This window comes from Lissotriton helveticus, chromosome 7, assembly GCF_964261635.1.
Source record: "Lissotriton helveticus chromosome 7, aLisHel1.1, whole genome shotgun sequence".
NCBI lineage: Eukaryota > Metazoa > Chordata > Amphibia > Caudata > Salamandridae > Lissotriton > Lissotriton helveticus.
Genome location: NC_136068.1, coordinates 392,093,911 through 392,112,585, shown reverse-complemented (window position 1 = coordinate 392,112,585; position 18,675 = coordinate 392,093,911). Strand labels below are relative to the sequence as shown.

At 44.4% G+C, this 18,675-nt stretch overlaps 1 protein-coding gene across 3 annotated transcripts in view; it reads right to left on the bottom strand.

Moving 5' to 3' along the window:
- Nucleotides 1–18,675, bottom strand: part of PHF20 (PHD finger protein 20) — a 1,067,420-nt gene that overhangs the window by 42,887 nt on the left and 1,005,858 nt on the right. For all 3 annotated transcript variants that reach the window (XM_078652233.1, XM_078652235.1, XM_078652234.1), the window contains exons 20-21: nt 7,984–8,377; nt 2,446–2,629 (exon numbers count right to left, since the gene is read on the bottom strand). In XM_078652233.1, coding sequence (XP_078508359.1) covers nt 2,446–2,629; nt 7,984–8,377 — 578 coding nt within the window. The remainder of the gene's footprint in view (nt 1–2,445; nt 2,630–7,983; nt 8,378–18,675) is intronic.

Genomic DNA, 18,675 nt, shown 5'->3' with positions numbered 1-18,675 from the left:
GTGCAGGCTCCGCCGGAGACGCGGGGGTGGCACCACCCAAACCCTCAGCCATGTCATGCGACAGGCTAGGGGAAGGCGAAGAACAAAGACGCTTCTTCGACTTTTTGTGCTTCACCTTACCTGACTCCGAGTGCGAAGACTTCGACGAATGATGGTGGTGGTGGCGGCGGCTCATCGACCGGTCCCTCAACCTTCTACGGGACCGGGAGACTTTGAACGGCGTGGAGCAGACTCCCGGGACTCCAGCAACTTTTGGGATCGCTCCCGCTAAGTTTTCGGAGCCATGGCCCGGCATTCGGGGCACGACGAGACACTCACGGTGCGGGTCCATAACCAACATCGTGCGGGGACAAGCCGCGCAAGACTTAAAACCAGGATCCCTATACACCAGTACTCAAAAAACAGAGACACAAGTCCCAAAAATAACTCAGTCAAAAAATGACAGGGGGTACTTCTCTATCCGGATCTGTGCTTGCTGGCGCGGAAAAAGAAAGAACGGACGTCAGCGCGCGTCGAAGTAGCTCCAGCGACGTCATCTTGGCAGCTACAACGCCAGCGACATACACATAGCCGCACGACGACTGCTACTGACGCGCAGGGGTACTGCTGACGAACACTATCCGGATCCAGTCTGACGTCTGGTGGTAGATATAAGGTAAGGAATCTATCACGAATGTGTTTCTTTCAGATAACCACAATATAAATTTGCTTCCTATGGGGTTATTCATGGAGTTCCCAATAAGAACTCCCTGCCTAGTGTATCCATCACAAAGTACAAACGCATCCATGTTCATCATGGGGTTACAACACGCTAAGCCCTTTTTAACTGTATTTCACACAATATGAGCTGGGGTCTGCATTAATAATGTTTGTTTGGTTTAGGAGCAATAGAACTAATTCACAGGTGGTCTAACATACCTGCTGCTTAACTAAATTCCAGTAAAGACGAGGCTAAACAAAGGGATGGACATTAAGTCCTAGGAACACATTAATATCTGACCCTGAGCACCAAGTATAGCCCCATTTAGCCCTACATCAAAGTAGTGAGGCACAGCAAATAAAAGCGCAATCAAAAAGGTGGTGTAGATTAGAAAATACACAATCAAACTAAATAAAGCCAAATCCAGTCAGTTTGTTTAAGTTGCACACAACTTACACAATGAAACCACACTTCTGTAGCCTCTCCTGAACAAGAAATGTGTAAGGTCTCTCAGTGGTAAACAATACTGAGACCGTTATTATGCTGTTCGTCACAGAGATTACAATATAAAATCCCTTCCTACTGTATAAGTGTGGTTGTCCAAAATGTATACCACGTCCTACTGTGTTAAGGGTTACACCAGGCAAAGTCCTTTCCTAATATATTTGACATGGCAACAATTTAAAAAATGGCTATTGTTCATAGTAAAACACACAACTGCTAAATGCCCTAAAGAATACCAACAAATCGCCTGCACCAAGCCTCCTTTCACCCAGTAAAACACACAACTGCTAAATGCCCTAAAGAATACCAACAAATCGCCTGCACCAAGCCTCCCTTCACCCAATACTGCATTTTAAAGTGGTTTGCTTTAATTCACACAACTACACTGCATACAATTATAAATGCGCTCAAAGAATACCAGACCTCTCTGGCCTTAAGTAGCTAGAAAGCTGTGTAAAAAAAGTCACTCAGTGTTGAGCAATGTAAAGCCCCTTCCTACGGTTTACGTCAATGTAGAACCCTTTCTTTCCGTATTTGTCAGAGTTCATTATGTAAACCCTATCCTATGAAACTTGGGAGAGAGTTCACAATGTAAAATAGTTTCCTATTCAATTTTAATTCACATTGCTATTTTATCTGATAGTGGGTTTACGTTACCAATGCAACTATTACATCAAAGAAAACCGAACAACTATTGTGTATTTCTGCATAAGGTGGTCTATCATTGTTAATGCTTCTTCCTATGGGGTCTGTCAGAAAATGCACAAATTAAAATTCCTTCCTGTTGTTTTTGTCGTGGGGTCTAATATGGAAATGCCTTCTGACGATATTTGAAATGCGATCTACGTTAGCAATGTTTATCATCTGTAAGCAATGGAACTACTTCATAGGCAAGCTAACAAATGATGCCTAATAACATCACTGTAAAGAAGAGCTCCATGGAGTGGAACCCGACTTCTTTTCTCAATACAGCTTTTTAAAGATTTTTTTGATGATTACAAGAGGTATGGCAACCACCTATCTTTCTAGTTTCTATCTAGATGTAAACATCATCCATCAAAATCAAGCTCAATGACAGACATCAGTCTACGGTAACCAGCTAAAGCGGTTTCTAGCTAGATCTAAAAATCACCCATCAAAATCAAGGCTCAGTAATAGTCATCAGTCCGGAAACTAACATTTTTCATGCAAAAGCTGCACATTTTTGACAAAGTGGACATATGGAAAACCTGTTTCTTTACCGTCAAGTTCTTTTTCAATGAAATCCATTCTGTGAGTGACTTCGTCTTGTAGAGATTCAACATGGTTGATGAGGTTAAGTTTCCACTGAAGTTGCGTATTCCGGACACCATCACCAATGTTATCCATTAGTTTCATTTGCATAACTTCTCCTGGAGAAGATTTCTTAGGAGCGTGCTCTCTTACCTGAAGAAAACAAATATAAATTGTTTAATATTTATCCACTAACAACTGACAGTTACTTTCAGTCAATACTGTGGACTTGCTTCCTGTTTACTTCAAAACAGTGTAAGTCTTGTGCACATCAACTACAACTTAGCAATGATAAACCTCACAGCAAACCTAACAATCATCCCTCCTGAAACATCAGGCTCATGGTCTGAATATTCTGACACTGTAGGCGAGGCGGGAAGACATTGAGGGAGAGTGAATCCAGCTCTGCTCCAATGAAGAGGAGCTGGGGAGAGGGCCAAAAATGTGAATTTTGGAGGTTGATGGAACTTCCCAAGTAAAAGAATAGGGAAATCATGGCCTGCAGGCATCCAACATCAGTTGCAATGATCTTGCCTTCAGCAACAAATTGTTGATGATTGAGTTTAGTATTTATATAACATAGCTATTACTCAGGTTTATCTGACCTACTGCTACAAACAGGTACCCAAACCAGTACTAGCAGGAAGAAAAAAGCCAAGTCTTTAATGCTTTCATGAGCAATGCAATCACAGATTCTGAAAACAGAGCGGTAGGCCAAGAGCTTCACAAACTAGCAGCTACAGAAAATGCTCCCTCACCCAGGGAAGTAGACCGAAATCTGGGAACATGTAATAGAAAATCCCTTCTCTGATCTTAAGTAGCAGCTTGGAAAGAAAGTCGTAAACTTTTGAGAAAGGATTATTATGATCATTGTAAAATACTTTAGAAGTCTTTCATCAGATAAATTGCTTTAAACCTAATCTTCTTTTGACATATTACCAGTGAAACTTGGATCGAGAAGGACAGTATGATTTGTACTTTTTTTAACCTAAAAACTTTATATTGGTTCTGTTCCTAATATACATACCCTTCAGGCCTATGCACTCTTGTTCCCTAACATTACTCAGCATCAAGACAGTATTTCTCATTGCAATTAATTCTGTGCACTGTGTTACTGGGCTACAGGCACTGTCTGTACACCACCCTCTTCCCCAGTTAAGTTAGTGTTGCAAACTCATGCATTCTCTTTGCCAAAAGAGGTATTGTCCTATCATATGTGAAATTCCATCACTCTCCCCACTTTTTTCACTCTGCCTCAACCCACTACTGAGCAGATGCTTCACCTACTGTACCCAAGACGGGCTATTCATTTTTCAAGTGAATGCACAAAAGAGACTGAGTGGGTGACCAGCTTTTTAACAGCTTTGTCGATGCTATGGTAAAGGTAGTACAGATGCACAACCTTGCCTAGATGGACTACCCTGTGCTTAAAAGCATGCTATGCCCTGTAAAAAATGAACCTCCTAAGTTCCTTCAGGCCCTCTCCACTGGTGCCAAGTCTGACACAATGGCATTGGCAAGAGATGTTCCAGTGCTGGGCATCTGCTAGGCTGCTATGCACATCTGTACACACCTCACCTTCACCAGGGATTACTGTCTTGACAAACAAGTCTGCAGGGAGGACCATTTAACCTACGAGGCCCTTATTTCCTGGTGTAATCCCCCTCCTCAGACCCTTCACCTATGAGGTACTGGTTTTTCATCTATTCAAAAGAAATCTGCAATTGAGTATCCATTAGAAGAACAGTTACTTACCCTCGATAAATCTCTTTCTGGTGGCTATTCTAATTGCAGATTCCTCACTTCCTTGCCTACACATCATTCTGTGGAGTGGACTTTTAGTGTTTCTAAAAACGGTCCAGAGTTTGATTTTGTACATTGTCATTCTTCCAATTTATCATGGATGATCTGGATCCGAGGGTGATGTATCGTTCAACAGTAAACTGATGTACTCATGTAGCGGTGGCACCCAAATACAGCTCTGCACCCTCACTTCCAGAGGCAGAACGAGGCGACCAGGGAGGCAGATGACACCAACTACTGTAGGATCTATTGCCATGAAAAGTTCTGGATACAGTATGGCACCTGGGAAAATTCAAAAGGTTAGGAATCTGTGGTCAGAAGTACCACAAAAAGAAAGGAATCTGCAGTTAGACGAATGAGAGCATTACTGAAAGTTAGGTAACTTGTTCCTTTAGCTATGAGTTTGTTGGCGTGTCAATGAAATGTTCGATAAGTCCACAGAAAAGCATACACACAGTGTGATTCTAGTTGAGAAAGTGTTGTGCCATGATTGTGGCCAGGTGCCTACACCTTATGGCGCTCCTATGTTCATCAATCCTAATTCGCATGGGCCATGTATTTAACCTACTATTCCTTTTTCGGTCTCATGTTTAACAAATGGTCCCTTAAATAGCGCAACTGTTTAAATGCAAAAATGGGTTTTGAGATTGCATGATTCTTAGTGTTCACAATGACTCACTTCTTGTTCATGATCTCCTTCATTTTCTTCAACATGGGTGTACAGGTGGTAACATAAGAGGGAATTTGCTATCCCTTTTGAGGTTTATCTTTGAGAAGAGTTTCTTTGTTTATATTCTTTGATCTTATCCTTGATTTCTGTATGATATTTCCCGGGTAGTTTTTCCCCTCTCATTTTATTTGCCAGTTCCTTAAGATTGAATGTCATGGTCGCTCATTTCGCTGCAATTCCTCCTAAATCTCAAGAATTGACCGTAAGGTCGGATCATTCTCAGATATCTAGCATGCGGACTGTCATAACGTAACAGATTGTTGCAATCAGTAGTCTTATAATGTGTCTTTCTTATTAGATAAACTTCTTCAATTCTGATGGTGATATCTAAGAAAGTGACTTCCTTATCAGAGCATGTATGTGTGAGCCTCAAGTAAGGATCCAGCCTGTTGATCCAATTAAAAAATATATGTATTTTGTTTATTAACCCACAGGACAATCATTTGGCCATTACATTGTAAATTATGCTAAGTAATGGCATTGCCTTTGTGCAAACGTCTAGGATTTTACTGAGAGGCACGTGTGTGTCAATGCCTCTGAAGCAGTGGACATTAGTGGTTAGCCCTTTGCTAAGGAAAACCTGAAAATGAAGTTATGCTGCAAGCTGTTTCTGGAAGCAGTCATATGTAGTTGTGTGCGTCTTTAGAAAAATAATTTAGGTAATTTGACTGTTGCACTGCCAAACAGCTCAATATTTTACTTTCCAATTTTTTGCTTTAAAGAGGTTTGAATGTTTATTTTTCATCAACAATATTTGTATGTATACACTTAACTAATGCCTGGCAAATATTAGAAGCGGAAGGATAGCATGAATCATGCGACAGTTCATACAGTCTGCATGCTTTCCTATTAAGAAATTGGTAGAGGATAAGGCTAGTTTTTTGTTTTCATGACTTAATAAAATTTTACTCTACATCAAGCATAATAAGAGTTACTGCTTGATATAGTGCTAAATACTGTACTGTTGCAGTTTCTAAGAGCTATAAATAACACATATTACATTATAGGTGGTGGAAGGTTTTATTTCTGTGTGTTCGTTTACTATGAAGGGTCTTGGAATAAACTGAACCACTGCAAAGAAAATGTTGCTGGCGGTCAAGGCCAAACCCACTGGGCTTTGCCAATACTGGCAAGAAGTTTGAATGAAGAAAAAGACACAGAAGTAATACATATTTAAACAAGTTACAAATTAAATGTAAGCCACGCCCAACATACAGCTGATGCCACTTTTAAACCTGTACTGCCTTTGTTCACATCGCACTTTATATTCCATCAATAAAAAATGGGAGTGCAAACCGACCCCCTCACTTGGACTTTCGGTGCTGCTGTAACACTCAATGCACACTAATCCCTGGATACTTTAATGAACGTGCCCTCACAACACGACTCTTCTACAGACTGGCTTCCGAGGCAGAGAAGGTCATATTGAAGTATCTGTGACAGATGAAAGTGAAAGGGCAGAACTAGCGTGTCTCTACCAAACCTGCTTTGTCGACTGGAGTGAGTAGGGAGACAAAGATTTGATTTCCCACACAGGTGCTGACTTGGCGGTCATCCTCGTTCACAGATCTGCATTCATGATTCTCCTTATATCTTTGTGCCAGCAGAGCAGACTGGATGTGTCTTAGCCTGCAACTCGATCACTGAACCACCAGAAACAAGCACACCTTACCTAATTATAGATAGGCTGCAATCAGAACAAAATCCTAGAACACTGCTGGACAATAGAGGTTCAGTAAACCTGGGCCCTGAACTTTGCTTCGGCTAGGGGATCATCGATGCAAAGGAAATTTAGCAAGGCAGCTTTGAACAACTATAGGTGTCTGTTGAACACATTCAACTTTACTTTTCGTATGCACATTGGAGAAAGATCACTGTGGAACAGATTCATACATGTGTACGCTCCCCCCCCCCGCTCGTTTATCATGGCATATCGTTTTTTCAAGCCCACCCACAAATCTTTCACATACGCAAGTGAAACAATCCGTGCCCCATGTTTTCTGTTCTGTATGAATACAAACTTAATGTCATATAGATAGTATGGCATATTAAAGAATCTGGCAAACACAAGGAGATGATGGACGGAGCGCTGAAACTTTTCAGACACTCAGCCCCAGTCACAGATCTGTGTTGAAACCATCATTCTTTAGCTCACTTCGGACACCTCAGTTCAGACCCAGCTATATGCAAATCAGTCTTGACCCTGTGCCTCATGGGAACAGTCCAGTTCGAAATGCCATGCCAGGTCTTCCCTGAACCGGAAACAAGCATCCTGGGACCGGTTTCTGGGTAACACCCTTCATCATCCAGGCTAGATTGAATCCAGTGGCAAAGTGAGAAAGGGACCTATGTCAAAAAAACGATGGATTTAGGCCCAGATCTCTGTACTGGGGTGAATGTATGACATTGTTCTGCATTCTGTCCATCAATTGTTCTTTTTGCAATTGTCCCCCCGAGTGGGACGGGTATGCCCAGGCATGGGTCCCGTGCTCTCCATGCCACTGGAGTCAAGCTATCCTGGCTGATGAGGGCTGAAAGCCTGAAACCGGTGCAAGGATGCTTGTTTCCAGTCCAGGGAGGACCTGGCCTGGCAGTTCGGGCTGAACTGTTCCCACTGGGCGCATTTGTCAAGACTGATTTGCATATGGCTAGGTCCAAACTGGAATGGCATGGTGAGCAAGAATACGATGGATTTAGGCCCAGATCTCTGTACTGGGGTGAATGTATGACATTGTTCTGCATTCAGTCCATCAATTGTTCTTTTTGCATTTGTCACCCCGAGTGGGACGGGTATGCCCAGACATGGGTCCCATGCTCTCCATGCCACTGGAGTAAAGCTTTAGTTGATGTGTAGTCCAATGTTTCGATTTCTAAATAAATGATACACCAAAGAGCCGGAACCGTTACAGAAAAATAATCTTATCACATAAGTGCCAATTAGTTTGCAAACATTAAAAGGCCCAACTACACTTACCTTACAGTAATTATGCTTGGAGTCTCTTTCCATCATGCTTTTGTCCTTGTCCAGCTCCCATCCCAACATTTGAGCTATTGCATCGTCCCCATTCTCCCTTACTCGGTTTACCCCTTCGTCCATAGCAGAGCCTCTTGTTTCTACAACTAGTCTTTGCTCTATTGCAGGATAATAAGCTCGAGGTTTTTGGTAACAGTGTTCACTGGTAATATAGGATTCCTCCACAGAAGGAATAGAAGGCCTCTCAACTGCCCCATTGAAAGTCCTATAATTTGTGGAATCTTCCTTGCCACAAATGTCAGGATGAAAACGGTGTCTTGCATAACATTTGTTATCCGCTGTACGCTGTTTCCAAGGTAGGCACCAAAGTTTCAGATCTGGGTGATCTTTGCTTCTAATGACACAAGAAAACAAAGAAAATTATTATACCGTAATCAAAAAGGAATCCTGGTGACTTGCATGAAGAGAAAGTTACTTGACTGCTGTAGCTGTCTTTTTAATAGACACATTCTTCGTACTCCAGGATTCATCATCATTTGAAATTTGAAGAAAATATTTTTATAACTAGAGACATATCCATACACACACAGTCACTCAAGTCTTCTAATCTCAGTTGCGATGTGCCTTAAGAATAGGGGGACTGGGACCAATCTTGTTAAGTGCAAACATCTACACAAGTTGAAGAGAAATTATGAATATGTGGGAGGAAGAATGTATTTAGCAGCAAGATTGTTACCAGACTGATAATGTATAGAGCTATTCTGCCGGCTGCCTTTTTTTAACACCCCCCAAACAATGACAATTTGTCTAGAAATGAAATAAGAGAGACACATCAAGAACACTAGGTCTAACCTAGTGAATAGTAGTACAGCTTCTCCCAAAATAATTAATCCTGCCACAAAATGTAGGAAGCACTGCTTGGCAAACACGAGAACTTATTGTGGCCTAATAGATGTCCAAAAGAAGACCAGATCTCTGCAGGATGAAAGCGGCTTCTTAAGCTTGGTTCAAGTAGACTCTACAACTTCATCATCGTTGACAATAAACCACAAGAGATGTCTTTGCTTTTATGAAGTGAAACCTCACCATGAGGGAATGATTGGGAAGGGAAAAAGAAAACCGGCAGATGGACCTATAGGCCAGGTGGAACTCAGACACTAAGGAATGACCAGACTCACAGCAGTACCTTGCATTTCAGACACATCAGGAGTGGTGGTACCTATACAAATATGGCATTTCACTAATTCAGAAGAAAGCAATACATAAGACACTTTGTAATGAACAAAAGCACTGAACAAGAATACAGACTTTAAAGGGAGCAGACTTCAGAAAAGTCAAAACCACATTAAAGTTCCAGGCTAACAAAGATGTTAAGAGAGTCCCTATAAAACCGTTGAATTGTTTTGAGACATCTTTTTTACTTTTTCGAGTTTCATATATTGCGAACTAGACCCGCTAGTTTCAGAGCGCTCTACATGAGCACCAATTGCATTACAGACTGACACATTTGTTTTTTTTGTTAGGCGCAAGAAAATGAAGTGATTTGCCTTAAAAGAAATTGCCCATAATCACAGTATGTTGAGCGCCCCTGTCGAGACTCGAACCCAGTTGCCCAGCTTCAAGATCAACCACCCTAACGGCCACATCCTCTCCCCTAATCTTGTGTCAGAGATGATGAAATACTAAAAAAGTGACTCTTAGAACAATGGATGAACAAACCCCTTTAAATCACCACCAACTTGAAAATATCTTCCAGCAACTGGCACATACTGGCTAAGCTGCTCTGAAGAATTCCCCCACTGCATTTGCCTGATATGAGATGTTCCTCCTAAGTGGAGTTTAGAATAAGGGCAGACAGACTAAGAAAGTCTGTCTCCTCCAAGTACCTGGCTGTTTTATTAGCGACTGTTAGGACTGAACTTCGGTCAATACTTTACTAAAAACATAACAGAGGGGCCCGCAGAGAGTATTTCTCTGGCCATTGCGCTATTGGCTGATGTGTATATGTATATATTACTCCGCCCTCTAGGGAGGGCTACATATACAATGCATAAGTTGTACTGTTTTCAGGAAGAGCAGCAGTTAGTTGTCTGGGACTATTTGGTAAATACACCTTCGAAAAAAGGACTTCTACGATGATTCGCCGTGGCAAACTTCCAGAAATATATAAAGAAGTATGTAAATGCATTTTACAATTTAACAATTTGCACTTTTCAATGCAACTATTTTTTCTGTGAGAAAAAAGTTACTCACCCGTGGTAATGTTCTTCCTGGTTGATACTCCATCTACCTGCAGGCTCATCACCATTTCAATATCCACAGTTCTTCTACTCCCATAGATGGCACTGATTCCATGTTGATGCAGGAAGGGCGTGCTCAAGACTTCGCGGAGCCATAAAGCACCTACTCTGTGCGGACACCGGTTTTCCTACGCCAATGAGGTGAAGAGAATAATATCCTCTGAGTAGAGGTACAATGCAACAACATTCTTCGAACCTTATTAACTATTGTAAATGACCATCCTTCTAGAAGGCCTTACAATTTTAACATTTAACTATAATTAAAGAAGGAGAGGAGGGCAGGAATAGTGAGGAATAGGTAAGTAGAGTATCAACCAGAAACAATGTTACCAAAGGTAAGTAACTTTTTCTTCTGATGGGTACTTGTACCTGCAGACTACTCACGGGGCTTGAAGAAAAGGTCAGAGTCTAAAGTTAGAGAAGGAAGTCCTGAAGGAAAGAGCAAGCAAAATGGCAGTTCTAAAGCACTTCTAAATTCAAGCAGTAATGCTTAGCAAAAGTGTGGCGGAACGCGCATGTTGTCTGTCTGCAGATGCCACCCACAGGGCATCCTCTAGCCAAGCCGGAGGTGGAAGACTTGTATCTGGTACAATGGGCCCCCTTGCCTTCCGGAGGGTCTTTTTGTGCTAAGACAAATGAATTTTAATGCATGGGATGGTCCACCCTGATAATGTCCCCTCTGGACATCTTCGCCCTTCTAGGTGCTTGCGTACCGGACAAAGAGATGGTTGTCAGTCCAGAAATCCCTGGCGCGGTCGAAATGGAAACAGTTTGCCCTCTCTTGGTCCAGCCTGTGCAGCCTCTCCTCCTCCATAGTCGGATGCAATGTTGGATATAAAGGAGAGTAAATGACAGACCAAGATGGAAAAGGGTAACAACCTTGGAAAAGAAAACCGCTCCGGTTCGAAGAATCAACTGGTCAGGAAAAAAAGGCAGCAAGGCTGGTGAACGCTTAGTGCCTGTAACTGAATGGATGTCTCACCAGAGTAATGGCAACCAAAAATGCAGTTTTAAAGTTCAAATTAAATTGAGGTCCCATTGGGGCATACCAGAAAAGGGTAAGCGGAAACATGTCGGTCAATACCTTAAGGAAGCATAGACCAATGAGGTGACAAACCACGATAGTTGGTACAGAAGACAGAAGAATGACTAGGCTGCCAAGCAACCCTTTGCGACCCCCAACACACAGCCCTTCCTGTAGAAGGATTAGTTAAAATCCTAGGGTACCCGAGAAATGGGCCATCAGGAGGTACACCTTGTACACAGAACACCGTGCAACAAACCTATTCCATCTTCCAGAGTATATCTTCTTGGTGGAATGAGAGAAAGCAGACAGCCTGGCAAAGGGAATGTGGCTAAACTGGCCAGCTCTATCTCCAGGCATGAAGGTGAAAGCTCTGGAAACTGGGATCAGGACTTGCCCCCGGGCTGAGATAGGAGATCCACCATAAGAGGAAGATAGAACAGAGGCCTAGGAAAAGGAGAAGAAGGTCTGTGTACCACATCCTTCACGGCTAATCTGGGTCAATTAAGATGACTTGGGGCTGGTTTTGGCATACTTTCCTCAATACTCGAGGAATCAAGGGGCTTGGGGCTATTGAATAGTGAAGAGAAAAACTCAATTTCAATTGAAGCACTCACATGGCTCCTAGCAGAGGATACTGGGGGACACTACACTTTGGGGAATACACATTACTGTAAGTCACAAACAAGTTCAAATCAGGATGCTCCTCTGAGTGAAGATGTCTCCAACCACCTCTAGATGGTTGGCAAGGTGACACTGACCGAAGCTGCTGACTCTGGTGTTCAGAGTCCACCAGATCCTTGTTTGAAGAGCCCAACACCAGAGTCACAGAGCATCCAGACAAAAAAGACGCAACCCTTCTTCCCCCTGCTTGTTGATGTACCACATCATGATCTATGGTCTATCGAGATCTGGACTGACCAATCATGAAGAGAAGGAAGGAATGCCTGGAGCACCAAGCAATCTGAACCAGCTTCAACAGACTGATGTGCAAAATCTGCTGTCATGGAGACCAAGAGTCTTTGATCTTTATTTCCTCCAGAGGAGCAGACCATTAGCGTGGAGTCATCAGCTAGCGGCGGCTGGAAAGACATCTCCAACATCAGGTGCTCGATGCCCCATCACACTAGGTCTGTTGCAGTGACGTGGGATACTGTGATGGTATCCAACAAGTCTCCCCTGTGATGGAAAAAACTGTCTACAGAGGCACCACTGGAGAGACCTTGTGTATGCATGATAAGCAGCATGTAAGAAGCCAGCAGACCTATAACAAGATCAACAGGATTGGAATATGAGCAAATTCCCAAATCAATAGAATGAAAGATGGCAAGTCTTAAATCTTCTGAGGAGGCAGAAAGCCTCGGAGGGATGCAGTATTACATACTTGCCATATGGATGAGAGGTGCAGAGAGTGCTCCAAGTGAGATATGGACACATTGATCGAAAAGCCCAGGTTGAACTGTCGGGATGTCAGACTGCAAGTAGCACAGCACCATCTCGGGAAACTAGAGACTTCAGGAGCCAGTTGGTTCAGGAATGGGAAATGGAAATACTTTACTACTAAACGGAGATGTGCTGCTACCGCCGCCATCACCTTGGTAAAGACTCAGCATGCTGACGTCATCCAGTACAGGAGGACCACAAACTGATAGTGGGTGAACCCCACTACAAACCACATTTCTCCTGTGTGACTGCAGGATTGGAATATAGAAATATGCATCCTGCAAGTCGAAGGACACCATTCAGTCTTCTGCTTCCAGTGCCAAAAGAAGTAGAGCCAGGGGCAGCATTTTCAATTTCTCTTTGCAGACAAACGGATTTAAGAGCATGAGGTCTTGCATCGGAATGTGACCGCTGCCCTTCTTTGGCACAAGGAAGTACCATGAATAGCACTCATCCCAAATCTCCTGCTCCAGCACTAATTCTACTGCTCCCTTCAGCAGCAAGGTTGCAACTTCTGACTTCAGGATGCCTAGCTGGTTTTCTGTCTGAGAAGAATGGAGAGAGAAACGCAGGGAAGACTTTGCTGTTAGAGTAGGGCATACCTTCTTTTCATAGTCTCAAGGACCTCTTGGTCCTAAATAATGGCCTTACAGCTGTGTAGAAAAAAAAGACACCCGGCCTCCCACCATTCTCCAGTATGTTGACAAAGGCAAACTAATACTGCTACCCAGTAGGAGCACGGGAGGGGGAGCAGGCTGGTCACTGTGTGAGATGGCGTCTATATTGTCAGAGCAAAGAGTTCTGGGACTTTTGCTTTTTTGTTGTTTTAGTCTGGCGACGGTGGAAACTTCAAGCCTTGAGCAAACCCCACAAACCGCCTATTGTCTTCCATATTCTCCAATTAACCCAGACCTATCAAAAGGTAAATAAATCCATGACTGTGGTCTACAGATCAGTGGAGACGCCAGCAGTACCAAGGCAGGCATACCAAGGCCGGCATGACGTCAGTCACTTAAGGTCCTACTGCTTTGCCCAAAGAGTACGCTGAATCTAAACTAGACTCAATCTGCTGGAAAGCTGCCTTGCCATCCTGGACCTGCTCGCAGAAATACCCTTGCAAGGGTTACGGCAAGTTATTAATAAGCAGGTTTGACATATCTCATAGAGTGGGGATGGCATCCCAAGAGACTGGTGTCGTTGACCAAGTTACTTATCTTTGGTAACACCTTATCAGTTAGAGACTATGGAGCCGCATATTTCTTACTCACCCACACATCCTCCCCAATTTGCGACCGGTTTATAAAGTTATGAATTATCTCTATAGAGCCAGAGATTAACCACACTAGTGATCAGTGTTCCTCATGGCTCAGCACTTCTAGCGTGGGAAGTCGCGAAAGAAACTGACGTCAGCGAGATGGGGTTGCGCCTATATAGGAATTGAGCAGGTCACTTCTGGAGCAGCCAACTCCACGCGGAATCGAATGACACCACCTACAGGTGCACAGGGGTACAGCTCACCATAAGTTTCCGGATCCAGTCTGACGCCTGGGGAATATTCGAATGTAAGGAATCTGATAGACATCTAGCCGCAGATTCCTTATCTTAGAATAGATAACCAAGCAATAACTCCCTAGAGGCGGCGTTGTAATACGGACTAAACTAGGAAATCCTGTAGGACTGAATGGGCAAAATGACAGTCTAGCCAGACACGTCTGTCTAGGCAGTAGTGCTACATAAAAGGTTGTATAGAAGCCCATGCTGCTCCCTGACCTATCCAGAACAGGTACCCCATGAGCTAATGCGCTGGTAGCAGCCCTGGCTCTGGCAGAACAAGTGCACAAACCCTCCAGGGGCTGCTTCTTTGGCAGTGCATAACCGACTTTAATGCAGAGAACCATCCATCACGAGATGGTCCACTTTTCCACTGCCTTCCTTTTCTTGGCTCCAACATACCCTACGAAGAGTTGAACTCAGAAGTGCGATCAAGGTAGAACAACAACGCTTTTTCTGGGTCCAGTCGTTGGAGTCTCTACTCTTCCTTAGAGGGATGAGGCAGAGCATAAAAGGAAAGAAGAGTTATGGATTGGCCTACATGGAAGGGGAAAACCAATTTTGGTAAGAAAGTTGCCTTAGTTCGAAGAAATAGTTTGTCAGTGTAAAACATACGGTATGGAGGATAGGCAGAGAGCGCCTGTAGCTCATGACCCTTCAGGTAGATGTTATCGCCACTAGGAAAGCAATAAGATAGTGAGAAGTCTGAGCAGGCAGTTGTGGAGTGGCTCATAGGGAGCACACATCAGAAATGTAAGAACCAGATTTAAGTTCCACTGTGCTGTGGCATAATAAAAGGTGCTGGTGGGAACATGTGTGAAGACCTTTTAGGAAACTATGAACAATAGGGGATTTGAAGAGGCATGGCTGATTTGGCAACCACAGAAATGGCAGATGGTAACCTTTAAATGTGCCCAGAGCAGAGTCCTGATGGGTCAAGAAGGAATAAACAAGAGAACCCGGGAAAACGGTGCGGATACAGGGTAACATGCTCATCTGCATACCATGCCAATAACTTACTCCAATGGCAGGCATATACCTTCTTGGTGGGGGAAGCCTGGCTGGCAGGTTAACATTGCAGACTTTGGGCGGACGGTCGAAAACGGCCAACTGTCGCTGCTCAATCGCCACGCATAAAGGCAAAGTGTTTTATGGTTTGGGTGCAGGACCCTGCCTTGTTGCTGGGAGACATGATCATCCCGAAGAGGCAGCCTCATTGGAGAACCAATGCTCTTGCTCAACAGCTCTGGATACCAGACTCTCCGTGCCCAATCCAGAGCCACAAGAATGACTTAGGCCCTCCGTCGTTTTGGATATTCTTGGGAATGCTGGCAGGAGTGGTATTGGCAGAAAGGTGCAGAGGAGGCTGGAGCTTCACTTAAGTTGAAAAGCGTCTGAGCGAGAGCAGCCTTGGAAACTCCAGTGAGCAAAACATGCTGACGTTGCACGTTCTCGGTGGAGGTGAACAGATCTAACCAAGGTTGTTTCCACTCTTGAAGGAGACCTTGCATCACCTCCAGGTGGCACCGCCATTCACGACCCTTTAGGCACCAGCAGCGGAGTTCATCCACTCTGGCATTCAGAGAACCCGTCAGGTGTTGAACCACTAGGGTAATGCCCTGGTGTTCTAGCCCAGTCCAAAGACACAGCTTCTTCACAAAGGGTCTGCAACGCCATCCCACCCAGTTTGTTGCAATATCACATTTTGGTGGTATTGTCTGTGAACACCTGTAGTAGCCTTCCCCTGATTTAAAGGAAGAAAGGCTCTGAGTGCCAATCGGATCGCCTGAAGCTCCAATAGATTGAGGTGGAATCCAGATTCCGCTGGAGACCTTTGATCTTCACCTCTTCCAGAAGGCCTCCCTAGCCCAGGAGTGACTCATCTGTCACTACACTCAACTCTGGTTGAGGAAGGGGGAGGGGTCTGCCATGGACCTCACTGGGGCACATTAGCCACCACTGCAGAACCTTTGCAGGTCGCTTTGAGATCTGGACCATGTCGGAGATTCTCCTTATGTTGTGCCCACTGGGACTTCAGGTCCCACTGCAGAGCCCGCATATGCCAGTGTACACATGTTACAAGCAGCATGCAGGAGGCCATGAGGCCGAACAACCTCAGGGTAATTCTCACAGAAATCCTGGATAGAGGCTGAAACATTGGTATCAAAGCATGAATATCCTGGACTCGCCGCTCTGGAAGATAGGCCCAAAACTACACTGTGAGCAGAACAGCTCCAATGAAAGGGAGCATCTGAGAAGGAGTCAGGTATGACTTTGGTATTGTGATAGTGAATTCCAGTGAGAGCAGAAGGTTCGCTGTAATGGGGGGTGGGAGATGACTACTTGGGGTGAGCCCACCGTCAAACCCAATCACCGAGGTAGGGAAAGACTGAAATCCCTGACCTCCACAGATGAGCTGTAACCACCTCCATCACTGTCATGAACACTAAAGGGGCACTGGTAAGGCCGAAAGGGAGGGACTAGCCCCCTTGGACAAGCTGCAAAACCCATCAGTCAGATATTATTGACACACAGTGGTGCAGGTGAGGACGTATCCTGCACCCCACTGGATGCCCAGGATGGCTGGAGGGCAAACTGAAAGGGTTTGGAGGCTGTGGCTGCCCTGGGGAAGGATTGTGAAACTATCTGTCCTATCCCTTTTCCCAGATCTGTACATCGACACACCTCAAATGCTTATCAAAGAGATCAAACCAGGCTCCCCCACAGATCCAGCGCCTCCACACATCCTTACAAAGGCCATGGAGGTCCTCCTGCCTTCAATAGTTGATATGATAATTTTTTCCCTTCAGACAGGTAAAGTCCCTGCTGCATGGAAACAATAGTCAAACTGTTGCTAAAGAAACCGAATTTTGGTGCATCTTTACCAGAAAATTTCCGTCCAATATCATTGCTCCCATTTAATAGCAAACATTTTGGAGAAGCATGTTAACAAAACTTTGTTACAATTCCTGGCAGATCATCTCCGGTTACACCCCACAGATGGGATTCCACCCGCAGCACGGAATCGACTCTACTAGCAGTAACTGAAGAATTAAAGATGACTTGATCAGTGGGGATCTGCTGCAATACTTCTGCTAGATCTAAGTGCAGCATTCAAAACGGTGGATAATGAATTGCTGGCACATAGACTAAGTGAAATAGGCATCCAGGGCAAGGCATTGGAATGGCTAAAATCCTTCCTGGAGGAGAGATACTTTCAAGTCAAGGAGGCCAACTTCTTGTCGGACAGAAAGCCTCTGACATGCAGCGTACCACAGGGCTCGTCACTAGGCTCCACATTGTTTAATGTTTATAGCAGCCGTTAGCTGATATAGTACAGGAACATGGTGTCTCCGTTACTTTCTATGCTGACAACACCCAGATGGTGGTGTCATTGGGCTCCAGGACCAATGGGGAGTCAGGTCAGCTGGCCCCTTGTCTGGAACAAGTAGTTAAATGGATGACGGGGAGCTGTCTGAAATTAAACAGGGACAAAACCGAATGGATGGTCCTTGGTAATGCAGGGATACCCAGGCCCCTCAAGCTGCCCATGCTGTTTAGGGAGTGCTGCAGTCTCCAGTACGGCCATTAAGAAAGAATCACTGCTTTTGCTTGGATCAGGAGCTGACCATGGAGACCCAAGCACAGAAGGTGGCAGACACATGCTTTGGGCTATTAAGAATGCTCCACAAGATCCTCGAGCTCATCCCTACACAGCTAAGGAATATGGTCATACATTCTTTGGTCACCTCACGATTGGACTACTGTAACTCGCTCTTTCTAGGCTCGCCCAAAGTAACTATGTACCTGGTAGAGAAGATTATTGCCGCAGATTCCTTAACGTAGAATTACCGCCAGGCGTGAGATTGGATCCGGAAAATTTTGCAATAGCATCTCTGCGCGCTGGGGGACAGCACCACGTGACTCCGCCCTGACGTTGTCCGCGTACATGACGTCAGCAAGGTAACATACGTCCCATCCCAGCGCGGACATAGGTTTTCTTCTGAGAACTTTTCCGCATCGCAACGTGGAGCCATCAGAAACAAAACTGTGAGAGCATGGGAACAGTGTGCGAAAAAAGCAGAGGAAAAGGTCATGACAGACAGAAGTCTGCAACCACTATCGATGACACTGAAGCAGCCACAAGATGAGTAACAAGACACCTCACGACAACATCATCAAAGAGTGTTGTACCCTCTGCAAGAGCTAAAGTGGGTTGAGGCACAGTCAAGAGACCCCAACCCAGAGTCCTGCAGAGGAGTGCGAAGCCTGAAGCAATGAAAAAAGATTACGAGTAGGCCCCACACTGAAATAACCAGGGTGTAGAAGTATACATGAACCTACCGTCCAAGTACTAGAAATAAAACACAGAAA